The sequence below is a fragment of the Scyliorhinus torazame genome, chromosome 8 (genome assembly GCF_047496885.1).
Source record: "Scyliorhinus torazame isolate Kashiwa2021f chromosome 8, sScyTor2.1, whole genome shotgun sequence".
Taxonomy (NCBI): domain Eukaryota; kingdom Metazoa; phylum Chordata; class Chondrichthyes; order Carcharhiniformes; family Scyliorhinidae; genus Scyliorhinus; species Scyliorhinus torazame.
In genome coordinates this window covers 210,604,902-210,627,732 of record NC_092714.1, presented here as the reverse complement: position 1 = coordinate 210,627,732, position 22,831 = coordinate 210,604,902, and the positions used below count along the sequence as shown (strand labels likewise).

Here is a 22,831-nt window from a genome sequence, read left to right as displayed (position 1 = left end):
ACCTACTAGACTGGACTTATGAGACTGTTTATACATTGAACTCATGCAACCACTTTGTTAATATGTTTATGTTCTTATCGTTACAGGAATTTGTTTTATCGTTCAACATTTCCCCGTTCTTTGTTATGGTACAACCTCGTTATTATTTTACACCCGACATCGCCCCTTGTATATAGTTAAGCCCCATGTACATGCTGTAAGTATTACACACACACACACATTTAGCTGCACTCAGTACACATCTCTATTTATAACCACGTAGGCACATAATCTTGTAAAAAGGGGAGGATGTCATGATATTCAGGTGAACATCATAGCACATACATACGTACATAATGATGGACAGATCAACGGACCAATCAACACACACAACACGACAGCCAATCACATTCAAGAGCATACACAGTACAAAACAGGGAACACGACACTTCCTGGGCACTCGAGCAGGAGACGGCTCAGGGCACAGACCTCATTGCCAGCCACTCAGACATTCACCATGTGCTGAGTACCAAAGTTTACTATGTTAATAGGTGATTGAAATAAAACTGCGTTGTACCATTCGCAACCGTGTTGGTTCGTCTGTGTATCAGAGTACCCAACACTTCAGCCCTGACACTTGCTCACCCCCTCGCCCCGACACTTCCTCACCCCCCTCGCCCCGACACTTCCTCACCCTCCTCGCCTCGACACTTCCTCACCCTCCTCGCCCCGACACTTGCTCCCCCACTCGCCATGACACATCCTCCACCCTTGCCCTGACACTTCCTCTATGGCACAACCCCCCATCGCCCCAACACTTCCTCCCTTGCCCAAACACTTCCCCCCTCGTCCAACAGTTTACCCCTCGCCCTGACACCCCCGAAACTCCTCCTTGCCGCCATACCCTGACTTTCCCTTTAGCTGCCTCGCCCCGACACTCCCCCTCACCACTCATCCCGCGCTCTCCCTCGCCCCAATGCTCACCCTCGCTGCCTCGCCCGACCTCTTCCTGACACTTCCCCCCTCGCCCCAACATTCCCCCCCACCCCCTCGCCCCGACACCCCTGAAAGTCCCCCTCACCGCAAATCACCCCCTGGCCACCTCGCCCCGATGCTGCTCCTCGCTGCCTCACCCCGACGCGCCCCCTCGCCCTGACTCTCCCGCTTGCCGCCTTGCCCCTTCACTCTGACCTGTTTAATATTCCTCCTGACCCTCCTGCCCACCATCACTCCTGATCCTCTCTCAGTGCCTTACCTTGAACGTCTCGCCCACTGCTTCACCCCGACCCTCCCGCCCACTGCTTCACCCGGACCCTCCCGCCCACTGCCGCTCGCTGACCCTCCCGCCCACTGCCTCTCGCTGACCCTCCCGCTCACTGCTTCACCCGGACCCTCCTGCCCACTGCCTCTCGCTGACCCTTCCGCCCACAGCCTCTCGCTGACCCTTCCGCCCACTGCCTCTCACTGACCCATCCGCCCACAGCCTCTCACTGACCTTTCCGCCCACTGCCTCTCGCTGACCCTCCCGCCCACTGCTTCACCCCGACCCTCCCGCCCACTGCTTCACCCGGACCCTCCCGCCCACTGCTTCACCCGGACCCTCCCGCCCACTGCCTCTCACTGACCCTCCCGCCCACTGCCTCTCGCTGACCCTCCCGCCCACTGCCTCTCGCTGACCCTCCCGCCCACTGCCTCTCGCTGACCCTTCCGCCCACTGCCTCTCGCTGACCCTTCCGCCCACTGCCTCTCGCTGACCCTTCCGCCCACAGCCTCTCGCTGACCCTTCCGCCCACTGCTTCACCCTGACCCTTCCGCCCACTGCCTCTCGCTGACCCTTCCGCCCACTGCCTCTCGCTGACCCTTCCGCCCACTGCCTCTCACTGACCCATCCGCCCACAGCCTCTCGCTGACCCTTCCGCCCACAGCCTCTCGCTGACCCTTCCGCCCACTGCTTCACCCCGACCCTTCCGCCCACAGCCTCTCGCTGACCCTTCCGCCCACAGCCTCTCGCTGACCCTTCAACCCACTGCCTCTCGCTGACCCTCCCGCCCACTGCTTCACCCCGACCCTTCCGCCCACAGCCTCTCGCTGACCCTTCCGCCCACTGCTTCACCCCGACCCTTCCGCCCACAGCCTCTCGCTGACCCTCCCGCACACAGCCTCTCGCTGACCCTTCCGCCCACTGCCTCTCGCTGACCCTTCCGCCCACAGCCTCTCGCTGACCCTTCCGCCCACTGCCTCTCGCTGACCCTTCCGCCCACAGCCTCTCGCTGACCCTTCCGCCTACAGCCTCTCGCTGGCCCTTCCGCCCACTGCTTCACCCCGACCCTTCCGCCCACTGCCTCTCGCTGACCCATCCGCCCACAGCCTCTCGCTGACCCTTCCGCCCACAGCCTCTCGCTGACCCTTCCGCCTACAGCCTCTCGCTGGCCCTTCAATTTGCCACCTCTCCCACTCGCTTCTTCCATCCCACTATCCAACCCTCTAATGTGCTGCTTTCCTCTTGCTCCTCAACCCTTCCTCTCATTCCATGATCCTTCGAATCGTGCCTCTCTCTTCCTGCCACTCTCACTTCCTCACTGTCCCAGGCTCTCGCTGACAGTGACAGTTCGGGAGTCGGAAGCAGCGAGCGAGAGGATGTGGGAGCAGGAAAATCGGGAGCAGCTGGGTCAGCGGGAGAGGGGTGTGGTGAGTGGGAGGGTCATACATCAGGAGGGCAACGGAGAGTGGGAGAGTCAGGGAGCGGGTAGGAAGCAGCAGGCAGGCTGGAAGTAGGCAGAAGGGTCAGGGAATTGGAGGGAAGCAGCGAGTGGAAGACACGGCGGGCTGGAGGTGGGAAATGGTTAGCAGAACCTAAGTTATTAAGAGGGTTTTGGGGCCAATTAGGTTCAAAGCAGCCGAGAGGTTTTAAGGTAAAAATTACAGATTCTTATTACATGTTTTCTTATGGGAAAATAATTTTGGTCTAGTGCATTTTCGTTTGACACACCGTTTTTAGGAACAAATCGAGAGTACTAAGGGATAGCTGTATATAAGTATATTAGTCTATATTCAGCAGGGATTGCATCAGTCGAATTTTACAATTAGAGGGTGGCACGGTGGCACAGTTTAGCACTGCTCCCTCACAGCACCAGGGACCCGGGTTCGATTCCGACCTCGGGTAACTGTCTCCGTGGGTTTCGTCCAGGTGATCCGGTTTCCTCTCGCAGTACAAAAATATGCAGGTTAGGTGATTTGGCTATGCTAAATTGCCCCCTTTTCTCGGATTACGAGAATAGGGCAGGGATTGGATTGGGCATAGGTCGCGTGCTCCTTCACAGGGTCGGTGCACACTCGATGGACCGAATGGCCTCCTTCTGCACTGTAGTGATTCTATTCTATTCTAATCCTGAGTTCAGATTTGTGGGTGTGCCTTAGCACTAATTCGAGATGCAAGTGAAGACCACGTATCATTTGCATTATCATGAGGGCAGAGCAGCAACCGATAACTGGAAATGCAAAGAAAAGACTGTTACTGATAACATAATTTGTTCTCGAAAGCTATGCTCATGCACGCATCCATGTGAAATCTAAACTGACAATTAGAGTGCATGTCTTATCTGCTTTCTTGCTCATGCCTGGAAAAATCCTGAATTGAAAACTCTAATATGAGATTCAAAGCTGTGATACAGCCAAACCTGATGCTAAAGTTGAGATTACCAGACAAATTCATGTATACCCAGATTTCACTAGTATTTAATGAAGACAATTATTTTCATTATACTATTACCAATTATTAGAGACTAACCAATGTCAGGTAAAAAAGCTAGACACTAAATTGAGCACTGCGTGTACTTGCCACAGCATAAACATCTGTGCAAAGGAACTATTTGATAGTAGTCACAAATTTCCATTTCAATGCAATATGTGGTCAGTAGATTGTTTCGCAACCTTGTTACTCATTTGTAATTGCTAATTACTTGGGGTTGATTTCACAGGTATTAATTTTGCAAGTCACACTGTAATCAAGACCTCATCGCCTAAACCAAAAATGCATTTAATGGTCACAATGCCGTACTAACATATTATGTTCTTATTCAACTTCCTGTATGTGGAGATGTTTATTTTGTGGTATTCAATCTTGTAGCCTCATTTAGTGCACCCTGTTTATGCAACATTTGTGTACAGTCCCAATATTATAAGGAAAAATCTACTATTTAGAAAATAATTGGTCGATATTGCATCGTAACATTTTGACATTTCAAAGGAATTCCTGGAAAATTAACTAGGGATAAATAAACTTCACCTTGTGCTTTTGAAAAGTTTCTAAATAAAATAAATGATTAAAGTTGACCTACACTGGTCGGAATTTACCAGCTGTTCATGTCGATGGGATCTTCCGGTACCACCAACGTGCACCCCAGCCTCGGGTTTCGCAGCGACAAGGGGTGCACTCAACGGGAAATCCCGTTGACAATGGCGGGACCAGAAGATCCTGTTGATGGGCTGCCTCCGCCGCTGAAAAACAAGTGGCGGGTTGTGCAGAAAATCCCATCCACTATTTCAAATATTTGGTTGAAAAGTAACACTAACATCATATTTGGATATCTCAATCCAGTTTCTCATGAACTTGGATCCAAGCATAAATATAATTATGACCCCACTTCCAAATTCTCCTTCCTCCCATCAGAGACAACTTTCACTACACTCAGGATTTCTGCAATAGAATACATGTGATCAGTTACTCAACTCACTTACAATTGGCCTCCAAGTCGTCCTAGGAATGAGTAATCGGAGAAATATAAAAGTTTTCCAGGTGTAATATGGAAACTCAACTTGTGGGCTTTAAGGCAATTTATTGGTGTAAACAGGAAGTTTTATTTCTATCTGGTCCTTGCTCCATCGAACCTAGGAATGCTTGATGCAGAATTTTAATGAAAATTTACCATAAAACCATCCATTTTAAATTTACAAATAAGTACCTTTATTTCAATGTCTTCATTAATGTGAGGTAGGAAGGCCATTTCTTCTTCATCCCATGTTTGTCTGTCATCAGCATCAATCTTTCCTTTTAACTTCCACCTCTGTCGACCATATTTAATCAATACCTGTATAAAAGTAGAGTATTTTCTTTTCAGAACGTGACCTTAGAGTGAGGCACAGAGTTTTCACTTCAAAACTCTAACAAAAGTTTGATTATAACCCTTTTCATTGCACGGCGTTGCCTAGTTACATGCTGTTTGTATGAGATAACTTCAGTCAAAAAGCATTACAGTTAACACATTATCGGATAGAAATTCCATAACAGGATCTCCAATAGCTCAGCAGATTTATCTAGGAGAAATCTCAGCACCCAAGTTTGTGGTTTGATTTCCACTTTAAATAATATTTGGATCTCTCTATGGGTAACTTGTGGCTTGATCTGTTTTAGGAAAGTTTCCTGTTACTTATGAGATGACTGAGGTCTACTAATTCTGATAGGTTTCTTCATAAACATATTTAGTTACACCAAAATACATAATAAGCATCGAGGTAAGTACATCTCTCTCTGGTGCAGATTATTCCATCATACCTTCTCAGTCTTTTGCACATGACTGTTGATGTCACTGTTACATCATGGTACACATCACTATCTCATTACCATAACTATTAACCCATTAGTCCACATCTGCCCCCAAGTATAATCTCAACTTTTTAAATAACAATCTTATACTATTTTTATAAACTATTTACATTAAATTTTTGAACTTCTGTACTGTCTGTTACAGATTCTATCCAACTCCTACCCTTCCCCTCCTCCAAGTCGACATTATAAAGGGCTTCAACATCCCACAGTGTTCTCCGCACTCTCAGAGGACATTGTGGACACTTGCCCTTTCCCTGGCATACAAACACATTGGCAAAGTGCAATACCAGCTTTCCATGTCTGCTGTAACTGAGTTGTCATCTCTACCATTACTGAACTGTAAAGGTTTTGAAGTTCATCTTCAATGAAAGATTGATTCAAGAAAGAAGACTTCGGGACATGGATGATCACACTATCATGAACAAGAAGAGGACGAACTAGCATTCTCTCTGAAATCTCCTGCTCCATCTTGGCACACTGGGGAAATGCCTGAGAAGATGAAGTATCTTCAACTTTGGCGAAAAATTGTACAGCTATATCATTCATAGCTGCCTTGGGAATGAAAAAGTATTAATTTTCAGCGATTTGAACAAATCTGGAGGACAAGAGGAAGAGTAACAAAAATCCTGCAGTGATTGGAGGATAAGAAGAAAATATGACTTTCCTACTTTCGCTCTCTGTATGTATTGGTAACCTTGCCATAATTGCTTCAGCATGAGGCTGCTCCGCTGTCAGCAATCGGATGAGAGTGTCAGCATAAGAAGATGAGGCTACATTACCTTCACAATGGAATGGATCTCCAGGACTGAATCTAAATGAAATTTCTGTGTGACATTCTTCAGCTGTAGAAGCTCTGTAATTTTGGCCTCTGCTTGTACACTAAAGGATAACTTTAGTGAAAGGATGACTTGCTGATAAGATCGAAGTATGAGCGTCAAGTTACTTTCACACAAACTAATAGGCTGTATCTATATCTAGCGATATAACCAACTTTGGAATCAAGAATTTTGTTCTGCTTGGACAGCTCACTGTGGTCAGCCAGTGATATACAATGCACCTCCTTTGGTGGGTTCAGTGAGTGTGCAAATTCAGCTCTTTGACCAAAAACACAACTGACTCTTCAAGAAAGACATCACAGACTACATATGCTTTGGCAGTAATTTTGTACACCTCAATCAAATCACCCCTCCCAGCCTTCTTTGTTCCAAGGAACCTCTCCAATCTCTCCTCGTAGCTACACTTTTCTAGCCCGAGCAACAGTCTTGTTAACCTCCTCTGCACTCTCTCCAGAGTAATTACGTCCTTCCTGTAATTTGATGACCAAAATTTCACACAATACTCCAGATGTGGCCTCAACAGTGCTTTATACAATTCCAATATTATATCCTTACTTTTACATTCCGTACCTCTGCCAATGAAGGAGAGCAATCCATATGCTTTCTTTACAACCTTGTCTACTTGAACTGCTGTGTACTTGTAGTCCAAGATCTCTGACTTCATCTACCCTCATAGTATATTCTCACTTATTGTGTACTCCCTGTAAGTGTTTGACCACCCTAAATGAATGACAACCCACTTTGTGTTAAAATCCATCTGCCACTTTACTGCCCACTCCACCAACCCATCTATATCATTTTGGTGATTATAGCAATTCTCTATACTATCCACTACTTTGCATTCTTTGTGCCGTCTGCAAATTTCCCAATCATGTCCCCATGTTCATGTCCAAATCGTTAATATATAACACAAACATTAAGGGTCCCAACATTGAGATTCTCTGGCCTTCTCGTAGTGTGTTTCCTAGTGGTGGGAGGTGACCCGCCATACGCTTGTGATGGGATCACTGGTCCCACCGCTTTCAATGGGCTTTCCCATTGAATCCATTCCATGCCGCCGGGAGATCCACGGCAGGGGTGCGCTGTCGGCAGGACCAGAAGACCCCACTTGCCGTTAGCAGCTGGAAGATCTCGCCCCTTATCTCTATTACAATTTGAAATCCAACATAGTGGTAGAGAATTTTAAAATCAAAAATATATCCGGTGCAAAAATCATTGACTTCTTAAAAAATGGATTAGCTTTGAATAAAGAGACTGTCCCCAGAAATTGCAGTTTACCTGGACTTCAGCTTCACTGAAATTTCAAGACCACCATGAAAAACTTGCTTCAGCCCAATACCAGCCAAGGACTCGGAAACATTGAACTTTTTATTTTTTACCTTTCAGCATTAAATTTTAATTTGACCAATAAGTAACTTCCGACTGTAAAATTTGTATTTTTGCATGCTTGTCTGTTTTGTGTGTGTGTGTGTCCTAAAAGTTGTGGGTTTACCTTTTCAAATATTTTTATATCTCTCCTTGCGTGAGTTTTTAGCTAAGTAAAAATAAATCCTTTTGTATTTTAAACTCAAGAATGTCAATCGGATTGGTTTCTTTGCTTTCAGCATGTAAATGGTTAAGCACAGACATTGAGTAAATACCGTCATTCTTCTGAATTTACAAAAGAGCCCTGTTATGGCCAGGTCAGGAGTGGAAGAATGAGGGAGAACTTTCCTCACGTGGTTGTAACACTTGCTTGCAGGACAAGGTGGTGTACAATTAAAGGCAGCAGCACTTAAATGGCAGGATGTAGGTTTGGTTGTACTTCCTCGTTCCCATAGAGCAGATGGTAATTGCCATTATTGGCACTGTGATGACTGAGGCCTTAGCCAGTGGTGAGGCTGAATGATGTCCTTCTCACATCACACTTCCACTCATCCCACAATCTCTTCTGATTTGCAAATTGCAGATGGTTTTCCCCTCTCCTCTCAACGCAACCTCCCTTTTGTGCCACTTTCCCTTCAGATAGCCAAGAAATGCCACCTGACCAGGCAGAGGAGTGGGAAGAGCAGGAAGACAGTGTTCCGACTGGGTGAAGTTGAGTGAGTAGTCTCCCCTTCTATTCAGCCTCCTCGGTTGGTCGTAACAAAGGTATTAAAATTTAGTTTCCCTGTAAATGCCTTTCCAATCCAAATGTATTCATTTGTTAATAAGGAGCCAAATCAAACCAGGTTTTCTTGAATCAAAGAAACAGTAAGTTTATTAGTTACTAAATCTGAGAAAAATAATAAAGAGGTGACAATGCACATTCAGAGATATCAGAAGTAAGAAAGCTAATGCCCAATAAAAGTTATAATAATATACAATTAAGTCCTTTGCTTGTCTCTGAGGTGTAGATTGTTGAATGTTGTGGCCACTTGAAGTTAGTTGGTATCCTGAATTCTGGAGTTGACTTAGGTCAGGTCTGAACTTTGTTGAAGACACTCTTTTAGCTTCAGAGAAAGAGAGAAATGGAGAGATATTTTTACTGCACTCTTCCAACAGTATTTTCAGATGACTGTGATGTTTCTTTCTCCTCCTTCCTGATTCTGCTTGGCAGCACCAGCTTTTAAAACTCTTGTCTGTATTTTCCCAGAAATAATTGAATTAGCATATCTTACAGTCATTGTGGCAGACCAGTAATTCGATTCTTTTAATCTCTTGATCTCTGAAACGTTTGACACATTTCAATACAGAAATCAAGGGATCTTTCTTTCAACTTCCAAAGGACATTTTGAATGTCTGATAAGTGATTGGTTAGTTAACAGTTCCCATTGTCATGATAAAACTACAGTTGATCAACGTCCATCATTTGTATTTTGAATGCCTTCCTTTCAAGAGAGCCCCTGTTCCAGGTAGGCGGTGACACCCCCAGGTGTGAAAATTCTTTGCAACAGGTCTGCAGTGCAATCCATATCGAAACTTTCCAGAGAAGGGGTCGACTTACAGTATCAGACATCAGGTGAATCATTGCATCCATTTATGAACAGTTTATTATCTTATTTTTCTTTAGACATGTGTTCTTTAATCAGTTCAACATGCCTGCAGTTAGCTGGTGAAGCGGTAGGTCGATCTCACTCTGTCCCAATTTACGATTGTTGTGATAACACCAATAAGTAGAAATACTGACACCTGCAGTCACCAGCTGAGATACAGACACCACTTTAATGGATAGCTTTGAGCCTCTTGTTTCCCAGCACCCCTCACCCCACTCCCACTTCCCTCACATTCATGTGCCTTTCTCCTTTTTGATAACCAAGAACTCGACAGTGGTTGAGGAATGTGGAGCAAAAATAAGAGACTTATGATGATGAAACACTATACTTTGATCTCACAATCACCAGCTCAGATACTCACACTACATGCACGTTAAAGCGTAGTAAAGAGGCAAGATCTGAATGCGGTGATTTTCCAGGTACAAGTAGCCTGCAACCAGGGCAAGAGACAAGTGTAACACAGATGCCAGCCCCACAGAGGGTGATATCACACTTGTGTTTTACTGCAGAGGGCTCAGATGAGGACTGTCAGGATAACATAGAGGAAAAGGCTGATGGACAGGCACATTGAAATGCTTGCTATATTGGCAAGTCTGCCAGAAGGTCACTGTCACTGTTAAAGAGATGGAAGAGTCTGGCATCAACTTGGACAGAGCTTTCTGCAGAGCTTGGAGCCCAGTATGGAGTGGTGACAAACCCAGTATGGAGTAGTGACCAACTCAAGGAGTACACCATGTACCTGATGGCCAACGTCTTAGCTTTCATTGCAGCAGAATGAAAACTCTCCACATGCAGATCTTGCATCTATGCCACATGTAGTTTGAGTATCTGAGATGGTGAGTGTGAGACTTAGTGGTAGCATTTCATTATCATCAATATCCTCTTTTTGTTCTCATATTCCTACACCACCGCTTAGCAGATTATGCAGGATAATCAGAAGTCACCCAATGTCTGGTCACTGCTATGAAGTTCTGCAATTTCATCTGTTGCCGTGTAAGTGCAGTTTGCTGTCATGCAGGTTGTGAATACCGGCGCTTAAAGGGACTTGCAAGGCCTTACGGATGTTCAACAACCTGTCCATACTGGAATTGCTGAGACATTGTCCAAGTGAGGAGCAGAAATCTGCTGTCCACCTTCAGGATAGCAGCATTAGCCTTTCCACCACTATCACTCTACCACTGTCCTTGCAATTGCCTGTCCACCAGCCTGCCCAGACTGTTGTTGCACAGGTCAAGGGGGTGCAGTCTGAAGCCTGCCGACCTAAGCTCCAGACTACTTAAGGTCATCCTGCAGTTTCCACCTCTGAAAGTCAGCAGTCTTCCACTAGCCGTGCTGCAGTACAGGTAACATTGCATAGAGCAGGCAAAAGCACACAGAAGGCAGGCGCAAAAGGAATGCACAAGGGTAACTAGTTTTTATGAAAACTTGGATGGTGTGCTTGATAATGTTGGGTTAGAATGTTGGTTTTACAGTGGTTTTTCTTTCAACATTCTGGCGAAAAAGATATTGTGATGGTGAGTAACAGAGGGCAGGTAAGGTGTGGGACTGTTGAATGGGCAATTGAGGTTATATTCACTGGTACCTCAATCTGATAAGCCGATCATTGACAGCCGGCTGGAAGGGATGTATTGCTTGTTTCTTATCTTCTTCATCCTCTTTATCTGGTCAGTGTATAGCCAGTGGCAATGCTGTGCACTCATGATGATGAGGTTGTGCAGGATGCAGCAGAGCATGAATAATCATGACACATGCCCTGCTGAGTGCAGGGCTTCTCCAGAATGGGCCAGGAAGCGGACGCATTGCTTTGACACCTTAATTATGTCTGCTTGATGACATTTTGTGTGGCAGCAGGGCTTTCACTATGTGCTAATGCTAACCACGTGTGATTGAATTGTGCACCATAATCATGGTACAGGTGGTAAATGTATATTCCTTGTTAACCAGTAGTGATTCTCTGGGTTTGAGGTGGTGGCCCAAATACTAATAATACAGCAGACTGGCGAATAACGGAGGCATTGTGGCTATTGCTAGGACACTGGGCATTTTAGCTGCATGATGTGCTGATCCAGTGGGGCGGCGCGATGCCGGACTGATTTGCGCCGTTTTTGGCGCCGATTACGGAGAATTTCGCCCGTCACCCACAAACTATACACTCAGGGAGTGGTTTTCTGCATTTAGACGTAACGCCCACTAAGCAATTTGTGGGCAACCAATGGCCCTAAAATATAGGAAGCTTGCTAACCTGGTGAAGCCATGTACAGCATACCTCCCAGCATACAATGTGTCAATGACTTGCCTGACACAGTGGTAGACAGTGAACTGTGAGGCATTAGAGATGTCACCTGTTTCAGCCTGAAAAGATCCTGACACGGAGAAATTCATGGCCACAGTCACCTTCATAGCCAACTGCAGGACTGTCCTGTCTACACTCTAATGTTGCAGGATTTCAGTGGGAACTCCTTTGTAAAACGGAGACCTCACTGTTCTTTGCTGAGGGGTAAGAGAATTCTTTCCTGATGACTCTGGTGAGATCCTAATGCCTCCTCCTTTTCCTTCTTTTTTGAGAAACTTGTCCTCCTCTACCTTGCCTCTGATCAATCTTCCTGTCATGCTTCAGGTCAAGGAGTCCCATGCCTGGGAACATGTGGTCTGCATAGAACCCTTGGAATGAAAAGCAAGGTCTTCATTATGTGAAACACCACCCTCTGCAAATTTTCAAGTAGTAGTAAAAAAAACTCTACAATTCGGCAGCAGCCTGTAGACCTCAACGAGCAGCTAGCCCGACAGCAGTTCATGATTTCTTTAAATTGTACGGTGGAGAACGGTGCCTGCTGGTGAACACATGTTCAGTTGTGCATGTATAAGGAAGGGCATTAGCTGACGTGTTCAGGTTAAAGATGGCATCGATGCGTAAAATCAGCATTACATACTGACTAACGTCACAATCTATTTATAATGCCTTTACCAAAATGGCACCTGGTGCGGCTAGTTCCTAAAGTGTGTGCACATGGTACAGATTCCATTTTGTACCCTAAATGCCACACATTGTGCTGGAAAAAATGGACAACATGTAGCCAAATCTTGTCACCAATATTTCTTAATGTGTGTGATGCACGATCAATTGCACAGACGAGAGTTGAATACAACTGAGGCTTTATTACTAAGATGTGTGGCCTCCTATGGCAGCTGACGAAATGGCTGCTGTATAGGGAGCACACATATTTATACTCCCCCTACTGGGCTGAGCCAGCAGGCAGGGACTACCCCCGTACCTATAGTACAGGGTCTTACCACACATCTTCTAATATGTACAACAGTGGTGATTACCACATTCACCCCCTGTTAAAATTGAGTCCGGCGGGGGTGGTGGAGAACTATATACAGAGCAAGTTTAATATACAGAACCGGGAAAAAAAAAATCTTTCTGAAGTCCAATACAAGGTGGTTTGATAGTCCCAAACCAATTATAGATTTAGCCGGTCCGGGGCCTTGATGCCCTCCAGACCGTCCTGTTCTCCCTCTCCACCTGCCCGTTTCCCCGGGGGTTATAGCTGGTCGTCCTGCTGGAGGCGATACCCCTGCTGAGCAGGAACTGACGCAGCTCATCACTCATGAATGAGGATCCCCTGTCACTGTGGCTGTAGGCAGGGAAGCCGAACAGCGCAAAGATTGTGTTGAGGGCTTTGATGACGGTGGCAGACGTCATATCGGGGCATGGGATGGCGAAGGGGAATCTGGAGTATTCATCGGCCACACTGAGGAAATACGTGTTACAGTCGGTGGCGGGGAGGGGCCCTTTGAAATCCACGCTGAGGCGTTCAAAGGGGCGAGAGGCCTTCACCAGGCGCGCACGGTCCGGCCGGTAGAAGTGAGGTTTGCACTCCGCACAGACCTGGCAGTCCCTAGTGATTGCCCTGACTTCCTCAACGGAGTAGGGCAGATTGTGGGCCTTGATGAAATGGTACAACCGTGTGACTCCCGGGAGACAAAGGTTCCGGAGTCCGGAGTCGGTCCACCTGTGCGCTGGCACATGTACCTCGGGATAGGGCATCTGGGGGCTCGTTGAGCTTGCCGGGGCGATACAAAATCTCGTAGTTGTAGGTGGAGAGCTCAATCCTCCACCTCAAGATTTTATCATTTTTGATCTTACCCCGCTGTGTGTTATTGAACCGACCGTTGGTCGGTGAAGGCTACCGACCGTTGGTCAGTGAAGAGAGTGAATCTCCTGCCAGCCAGGTAATGCCTCCAATGCCGCACAGCTTCAACGATAGCTTGGGCCTCTTTTTCGACGGACGACTGCCGAATTTCTGAGGCATGAAGGGTGCGGGAAAAGAATGCCACGGGCATGCCTGCCTGGTTGAGGGTGGCGGCAAGTGCGACGTCTGTGCGTCACTTTCTACTTGGAAGGGCAGTGTCTCATCTACTGCGTGCATCCCGGCCTTGGCTATATCAGCTCTGATACAGGCGAAGGCCTGTTGTGCCTCGGCCTGTTGTGCCTCGGCCATAAGGGGAAAGTGGGTGGACTGAATGAGTGGGCGGGCCTTGTCCGCGTAGTTTGGGAGGCAGAAGCCACTAAGTTCTACGTCCTGGACCGTGAGAGTGACCGTGCAGAACCCTTGGATCGGGACGGTATTGGGATCCGGAGGCCAGGGAGATTCTTTGATTGGCGGGGTGGGCCGCAAGGGACTTACCGTATCCGGGTGGATGAAGCTTACGGTGCTCCCGGAGTCCAGCAGGCAAGAGGTCACGTGGCCGCTGATTTTCACCGTAGTCGAGGCGGTGGCCAGGTTGTGTGGAGACTGGTCGAGCATCATTGAGGCGAGCTGTGGTTGGTCGTCGCTGGCGTCTCAAGATGGAGAGCGTGGGGGGCCCAGGTCGCGGAATGTTGTTGGCGTCCCATGCCCCGTGGGGAAGACAAGATGGCGGCGCCTGAAGATCCTGCGGGGGACAAAATGACGGCTCCCATGGGCCACACGTTGCGGGGGCTGGACAAGATGGCGGTGCCCATGGGCCCACGTTGCGGGGCTGGACAAGATGGCGGCGCCCACTGGCTGCCCGCAGCCCCGGGAGGTGAAGATGGCAGTGCCCACTGGCCGCGCGTGGCCCCGGGAGGTGAAGATGGCGGCGCCCACTGGCTGCGCGTGGTCCAGGGAGGTGAAGATGGCGGCGCCCACTGGCCGCGCGTGGTCCGGGACGAAGATGGCGGCGCCCATTGTGTGTGTGTCAGGGGGGAGAGGGCGATAGCGGCGACTGCGCAGGCCTCGCACACCGCAGCGAAGTGGCCCTTTTTGCTGCAAGCCTTGCAAATGGCAGTGCGGGCCAGGCAGCGTTGGTGAGGGTGCTTCTGCTGGCCGCAAAAGTAACATTGGCGACCCCCGGGGTGCGCAGATTGGCATGTGGCGCAGGCGTATTGGCTGGGTAAAGCCCCAGCTTGGGCGGCCGTTTGTGAGGTCCACGAGGGATAGGAGGGGTGGGCCGCGCGGCCGGAGGGGTAGGCCTGAGCATTACATGAGGCGACCGCCATGGAGAGTGCTAGCTTTTTAGTCCCCGCTAGGTCGAGCGTGGCCCCTTCAAGCAGCCTTTAGTGAATGAGGTCCGACCAATCCCCGTTACAAAAGCATCGCGCATAAGAAGGTTAAAATGTCCGTGGCCATAACGGCCTGACAGTCACAGTCCCGGGCGAGTGGGAGTGCCTGGCGAAGAGTGTGTTCGCTTTCTGTGCGTAGTTTTCTTTGCGGAGCGCCATGGCGTCCGCGTAGTTTGGGGCGTCCTGGATCAGCGGAAACACGCTGGAGCTCAACCTTGAGGTACAGGATCTGTATCTTCTGAGCCTCTGTCAGAGGGGTGGTTGCTGAGTTGATATAGGCCTCGAAGCAAGCTAGCCAGTGATTAAAGTCCTTTCTGGCGTCACTTGATTGCGGATCCAGCTGCAGGCGATCTGGTTTGATTCAGAGGTCCATCTTATAGAAAATCTTACTGCAATAAATTGATGCACGATCAATTGTACAAAGACTCAGGTTGGATACAACTCTGGCTTTATTGCAGTAAGATGTGTGGCCTCCCACAGCAGCTGGTGAAATGGCTGCTGAATAGAGGACACGCATATTTATACTCCTCCTACTGGGCGGAGCCAGCCGGCAGGGGCTACCGGCGAACCTGTAGTACAGGTCCCACCTTACATCACCTAATATAGGTGTAACAGTGGTTTACCACACATGATCAATTGCCCAGAGACGAGAGTTGAATACAACTGAGGCTTTATTACTCTAAGATGTGTGGCCTCCTACAGCAGCTGGTGAAATAGCTGCTGTATAGGGAGCACACGTATTTATACTCTGCCTACTGGGCGGAGCCAGCAGGCAGGGACTACCTCCGTACCTGTAGTACAGGGTCTTACCGCACATCTTCTAATATGTACAACAGTGGTGATTACCACAGTGTGTATATCAGATGATAACACATTTAAAGAATGGTCAGTTGGGTGAGGTATGGGGCAATGCCTCGCACCTGTGGAATTATATCTCAATGAGGAGCGCTTCTGGAGGAAGAAAATTAGAGACTAAAGTTCCATTACATCATCTTGAATACGAACTGAACTACAAAGAGGCCTGAATGGAAGCACGCAAAATTAACAATAGAGTTTTTTTGTTTCCTTCATTTTACATAAAATAAGCATTGTATTTAATCAAGAAAATATTCAATTCAATCTGAAACTATACGTGGGTTGAGCATGTTCTTGCTTAACTGCTTTCACATGAATGCGAAATTCCACCTCCTCCACATACTTATTGATTCAAGGAGATGGATTCCTCTTTACTCATATTGTTCCAACACGTTTGAACACCCCCTGCTAACTGACCCATGGTCTGTGGTGTCAGATTGCTTTTGGCAAGCCTCAGTACTGCTGGCACGCAACACATGCATCTCTGAGTAAACAAGTGAATTTCGGAGAATAAACAAAATTGAAAGAAATATTTGAATTTGAATGTCTGCTTTTGCAAGATAAAGCGGCTTTTTAAATCACCATCTTGTAATCTTGTCCTTGTAGCTTCTTCATTTCACATTCTTCATACACAAGAGTCTGATTCCTATTGGTCCTTCGGAGTTACATGCTCAACACATGATGTTGCCAACATCAGCTGGATGTATGACTTGTTGTTTCCCAATGTGCCTGAGCATCAGTTCATTTTCCTTTAGCTGCAGTACCGTGTCCATTGTGACCCAGTAACAGTCACATACCTCAAACCTTGGATACAGCTGTAGATAAATAAAATAGTTTTTCTTCTCTTGGATTGTTTGCCAGTTCAGAATATTCTTTCAAGAGTAAGGGTTGGTGGTGGGGGTGGGGGGGGAGGGGGGGGAATCATCCAGCTGTCCTTAAGGTCCCCATATTAAACAATGAAACTGACATGAAATGCCGTCATTAACTCTTGCTGGAGGATATAATGTTTTAAGGACAGTGATCTAATGCATTTTCAAATGTGTGTTTCTGGATCTTTCAGTGACTCAATTTACTCTAGATTTCTTCAGCTTGTCTGTTGCATCATTTTGTAGGGGAGTCCCATGTCCCAGTGCCTCTAAGAGTGTTCACTCAAGACATGATAAATCAGTGAGCTTTTGGTAACAAGCCATCAGATAACATTTTCTATTACTCGTTATTAATGCCTGAAATTACCTGATACTGCTATAGGATCTCTTCGTTATCCTTTAAAAGTGATAGAGCATTTCAACTTCAGAGCTCATTTTAATACTAAATTATCAGGAAAATGTATTTATAAAAATCAGTGGTTTAAAAGATATGGGGCTGGATTCTCCGCAGCCCAGCGCCGAAATTGCATTTGGCGCGGGGATGTAGAATCAACTTTCCGGCAATTCACCACCAGATTTGACCGCATCAATGATCCCTGGAATGAAGAGCTTGTTGTATGAGCAACGATTGAGGACTCTGGGTCTGTAGTCGTTGGATTTTAGAAGGAAGAGGGGGATCTTATTGAAACTTACAGGATACTGCGTGGCCTGGATAGAGTGGATGTGGAGAGGATGTTTCCACTTGTAGGAAAAACTAGAAGCAGAGGACACAATCTCAAACTAAAGGGATGATTCTTTAAAACAGAGGTGAGGAGGAATTTCTTCAGCCAGAGGGTGGTGAATCTGTGGAATTCTTTGCCGCAGAAGGCTGTGGAGGCCAAATCACTGAGTGTCTTTGAGACACAGATAGATAGGTTCTTGATTAATAAGGGGATCAGGGGTTATGGGGAGAAGGCAGGAGAATGGAGATGAGAAAAATAACAGCCATGATATCAGCCCCCTCCATGATAGTCCTCAATACCAGGGCTCCACAAGACTGTAATTAGCCCCCAACGATACTCCCTAAACACACACGACTGCGTGGCAAAATTTGGCTCCAACTCCATCTACAGGTTTGCTGACGACACAACCATAGTGGGTCGGATCTCAAACAACGATGAGTCAGAGTACAGGAGGGAGATACAGAAGCTAGTGGAGTGGTGTAACGACAACAATCTCTCCCTAAATGTCAGCAAAACTAAAGAGCTGGTCATTGACTTCAGGAAGCAAAGTATCGTTCACAGCACACCCCTGTCAGCATCAACGGGGCTGAGGTGGAGATGGGTGACAGCTTCAAATTCCTTGGTGTGCACATCACCAACAATCTGCCCTGGTCCACCCACATCGTCGCTACGACCAAGAAAGCACAACAGTGCTTATACTTTCTCAGGAAACTAAGGAAATTCGGCATGTCGACATTGGCTCTTACCAACTTTTACAGATGCACCATAAAAAGCATCCTATCTGGCTGCATCACAGCCTGGTATGGCAACTGCTCAGCCCAAGAACATAAGAAACTACAGAGAGTAGTGAACACCGCCATCCATCACACAAACCCGCCTCCCATCCATCGACTCTGTCTACACTTCCCACTGCCTTGGGAAAGCGAGCAGCATAATCATTTGGGAAAGCGGGCAGCATAATCAAAGACCCTTCCCACCCGGTTTATTCACTCTTTCAACTTCTTCCATCAGGCAGGAGATACAAAAGTCTGAGAACAAGCCCTAACAGATTCAAAAACGGGTTCTTCCCCGCTGTTACCAGACTCCTAAACAACCTCCTTATGAACTGATCTGATCTCTTTGCACATCTTCTCTACTGAGTAGCACTATGCCTGATGCCTGTGTCTATTTTCTTTTCATGTATGGAGTGTTCTGTCTGAACTGTACACAGAACAATACTTTTCACTGTACCTCAGTACACATGACAATAAACATATCCAATCCAATCCAAGAAGACCTGAACAGGGCCAGGCACCACGGTTGTATTAATGATGTAATGACTCCACAGTACACATGTTCAGGCATCCTTTGTTTTGCTATGAAAACTCCTCGTCTGCCCAACATAAGAAACATTATTGCCCAAGAAAGGTGTTCAATCTTTCACCCAAATGCAGGAATTAACTAGTCCAATGGCATCCCATCTTAGTGTGAATGCCCCATACGGCATTAATCACCCAACAACATTGTACTAATGGTTAAAATCTGTGATGCTGGTTAATGGAATTAGTTGGTTCCTATTTCATATGCTTTAACATACTCAAGGTACCTTCACCAATTGAAGTTGGTTTGAAACCCAATTCTATTAGGTTCATATGGAGCCATTTTGTCTCTACCCCCTCGCATCACCACGGGGGTATGCATGTCAAGTTACTGATGGATCATTGTCTCAAAACATGTTTCAGTTTTGTGCTTCCTAACTTGGCAAGGAGGGTGAAGGTGCATCAGGCCTTCCAGAAAAGTCAACAAACTACCCAGAGGGCCGACAGATCATTCCGGGTGGGAGACCCGGTTTTGGTTTGTAACTTCGCCTCGGGGCCACTGTGGTTAGCCAGTTGGATTGTATCCCTGTCTGGGCTCATGTCATACGTGGTGAATATAAATGGATGGACCGTCAAAAAGCATATTGACCATTTGAGGTGCCGGGAGGCAATGACCCCCATTTCAGAGCAGACGAGTCCACTGGGATTGTCAACACTCCTGCTAACGTCCCTGAACAGATTCAGAGCTCCTGAATTAATCCAGCCAGCTGTACCATTGGAAGCCAGTGAGGCCAGTTCAGCTACCAAGCAGACGGTGCCTCCTGAACTGTGCCCTGCACCTGACAGCATGAATACCTCTAAGGATGTCGAGCTTGTGGGAGGAGTATGGAGGTTTAAGAGGACTCGGAGGTCCCTGGACCAACTGACTCTTTGATGAACTCTTTCTTCCCTGATGTCTTTTGCCATGTATCTAGAACCTGTATATAGTTATTGTGTAAGATGTAATAAGGTACTGAAGGGGGGACAGGCGTGGTAGTGTGGCCCTTTTAGGGGGCGGGCCTGGTGGCCCTCGTGACCAGTTCGGGGCCAATCGCATGAAAGGGTGTGAACTGTTATAACCCCTTGGGGTCAAGGACTGTGCTCCATTCAATTTCCCCCTTACACAGCTGAGTATGAACTCCTCTGGTAATTGGTGGTGGGGTTTCCCCTTAACAAGGGAAATCCATATAGTATAAAAACCTTGACCTCCGTCCTTCAGGGAGAGGAGTTATAATCTTTAGTAGTTTTGTGTACACTGTAATAAACCTATTGTTAATTCTTACCCGACCGTGTGTTCCTGATACCCGTGCATTCCTGTCGTCCATCCTGTTTCGATTCTACACTGTCGACAAGGGTGAAGTGGAGCTGCTGCAGCTGCTGTGCATTTTACCACCGGTCCACTTCATTCAGGCCCACAGGGTCCTTCACTCCGGATGGGGAGATGCCACTGACTGGGAAACTCGACCAATCCAACGCAGATATCAATGACTGGACCCAATATATAGAACAAGTGCAATATTTCTTTCCGTCGAACGGGATCATTGGTGATGAAAGACAGACTATTATCTTGCTGATGACGGTTGGAATATCCACCTATGCGGTCATCAAGAGCCTCACGCATCTGGGCAGACTGGACTCCAAGCCTTTTGCCACATTGATGGCCCTGTCGAGGCGCAGGTTAACCCACAGCTCCTGATAATAGTGCACTGGGTCCGGTTCCATACAGCCTCACAAGCCCGCCGGAATGACCGTCGACCGACTCCTCCAAGACCCGAACGACATGAGCTGCCGCAAAGCGAGAACGACTGCAGGACACAAGGCCGTCGCTATGGCGCATCAAGGTGCGACCAGGAGGAATCCCTAGAAACAGAAAGCCAAGAGGGTGGCCATGGGCCGTGAGCTCTGCGCTGCAAACAGGGCCAGGACTCCGGACAAGCCCAGGAGGGCCCGATTCCCCACCGGAACCCAGGCGTTACCGTCCCCTAGAGGCCGAGCATATGTGCAGGACCAGGAGGAAGGGAACCAGAAATTACACTGCGTTACTGCCCAAGGGCTGCGCCCATCCAAATTGCATTAAGAGTGAATGGACACCCCATTGACATGGAGCTCGATACCGGAGCAGCAGTCTCAGTGATCAGACTAAAAATGACAGTGAACCAGGTCTCTCATCTGGATCGTTACCCAGTCCCACGCATTGAAGACCTCAGCGGTGGTACCATATTCACGAAGCGCGACATGAGCCACGCTTACCTGCAGCTGGTCTTAGACCCGGACTCTCGTAAGTACATGGTAAACGCCCACAGAGGATTGTATGAATACACCCGGCTGCCTTTTGTGATTTCATCGGCCTGTGCAATTTTCCAACCCAGGATGGCCGTATACCTATATGACATGATCATCACCGGGGCCTTGGAAAAGGAACACTTGGAGAACCTGGCCGAAGTCCTCCACAGGATTTTTCACAGGCCGGCATCTGTCTCCGCAGGGAGAAATACGTTTTTAACGCCCCTGAGGCCATCTATCTGGGATAGCGGGTCGATAAAAGGGGCTTCACCCGGTGGAAGACAAGATGCGGGCCATCCGGCAGGCTCCAAACCCTAAAGACCCAACCGAACTGCATTCCCTTTCGGGCATATTAAACTAATGTGGAAAATCCGTCTCCAACTTGGCCACGTTGCTTAGTCCGCTCCACAACTAACTAAAAAAAGGGCACCAGTGCACCAGAAGGCATTCCAAGAGGTAAAGAGGCCGTTGTCCTCCTAGAAGCTATTGACACACATCAACCCAGAAAAGCCGCTTCTCCTGAATGTGGCGCTTTCTCCCTGTGACCTGGGACATCTGATACCCGACGGGTCAGAGCAACTGATAGTTTTCGCGTTGCGTACACCGGCAGAAGCCGAGCGGAACTATGGCCAAATTGAGAAGGTGGGCCTGGCAGTGGTATTTGGTGTCTCAAAATTCCACCAGTATGTCTACGGCCACACATTTACTGTCTATATGCACCACAAACCATTACTTGGACTAATCAAGGAGGATCGAGTGATTCCCCCAATCGCATCTGCCAGGGTCCAGCAATGGGCATTGCTCCTGGCTGCATACGAATACATACTGGAACACTGCCAGGCACGTGGTTCCCACATGCCGATGCAATGAGCCGCCTGCCTCCATCGCTGAAGTAGTAGCGGCCTTCCACTGTATGGATTCCTTGCTGGTCTCAGCAGCTCACATAAAAGAATGGACCCAGACGGACCCACAGCTATTGAGGGTCCAACACATGGTCCAGTATGGGGGCCAGCACAGAGCTTTTCCCGACGATTTGTGGGCCTACACGTCAAAGCTCTCGGAGCTCAGCATGGAAGATGCCGTCCTATTGTGGGGGATATGGTGGTCATCCTGGAACCTAGTCGCGTGCCTTTATTGCAAGGCCTCCACAATGGACACCCAGGAGTGTCCAAGATGAAGATGCTCACCCGCAGCTGTTACTGATGGCCCACAATCGACTCAGGTATTGAGAAGGTGGCCAGTGCTGCGGCCCATGCCAAGAGAACCAAAAGGCCATGTCGGCTGCACCAATACACCAGTGGGAATGGCCAGGAAAACTGTGGGCCCGCGTTCACGTAAATGTCGCTGGCTCATTTCAAGGAGCGACATTCCTTGTGATGATGGATGCCCACTCAAAGTGGCTCATGGTTCACAAGGTGCAGACCATGACCTCGAAGACAACAGTAGACAGGCTGCAGGAGTTCCGAAGGATAGTGTCCTCGGCCCAACCATCTTCAGCTGAACAAAGAACAAAGAAAATTACAGCACAGGAACAGGCCCTTCGGCCCTCCAAGCCCGTGCCGACCATGCTGCCTGTCTAAACTAAAATCTTTTACACTTCCCGGCTCCGTATCCCTCTAATCCCATCCTATTTGTGTATTTGTCAAGATGCCCCTTAAATGTCACTATCGTCCCTGCTTCGACCACCTCCTCCAGCAGCGAGTTCCAGGCACCCACTACCCTCTGTGTAAAAAACTAGCCTCATACA

At 47.9% G+C, this 22,831-nt stretch overlaps 1 protein-coding gene across 5 annotated transcripts in view; it reads right to left on the bottom strand.

The window, feature by feature from the left end:
* Positions 1 to 22,831, bottom strand: part of ripor3 (RIPOR family member 3) — a 412,703-nt gene that overhangs the window by 138,855 nt on the left and 251,017 nt on the right. For all 5 annotated transcript variants that reach the window (XM_072514737.1, XM_072514735.1, XM_072514736.1 and 2 more), the window contains exon 10: positions 4,941 to 5,066. In XM_072514737.1, coding sequence (XP_072370838.1) covers positions 4,941 to 5,066 — 126 coding nt within the window. The remainder of the gene's footprint in view (positions 1 to 4,940; positions 5,067 to 22,831) is intronic.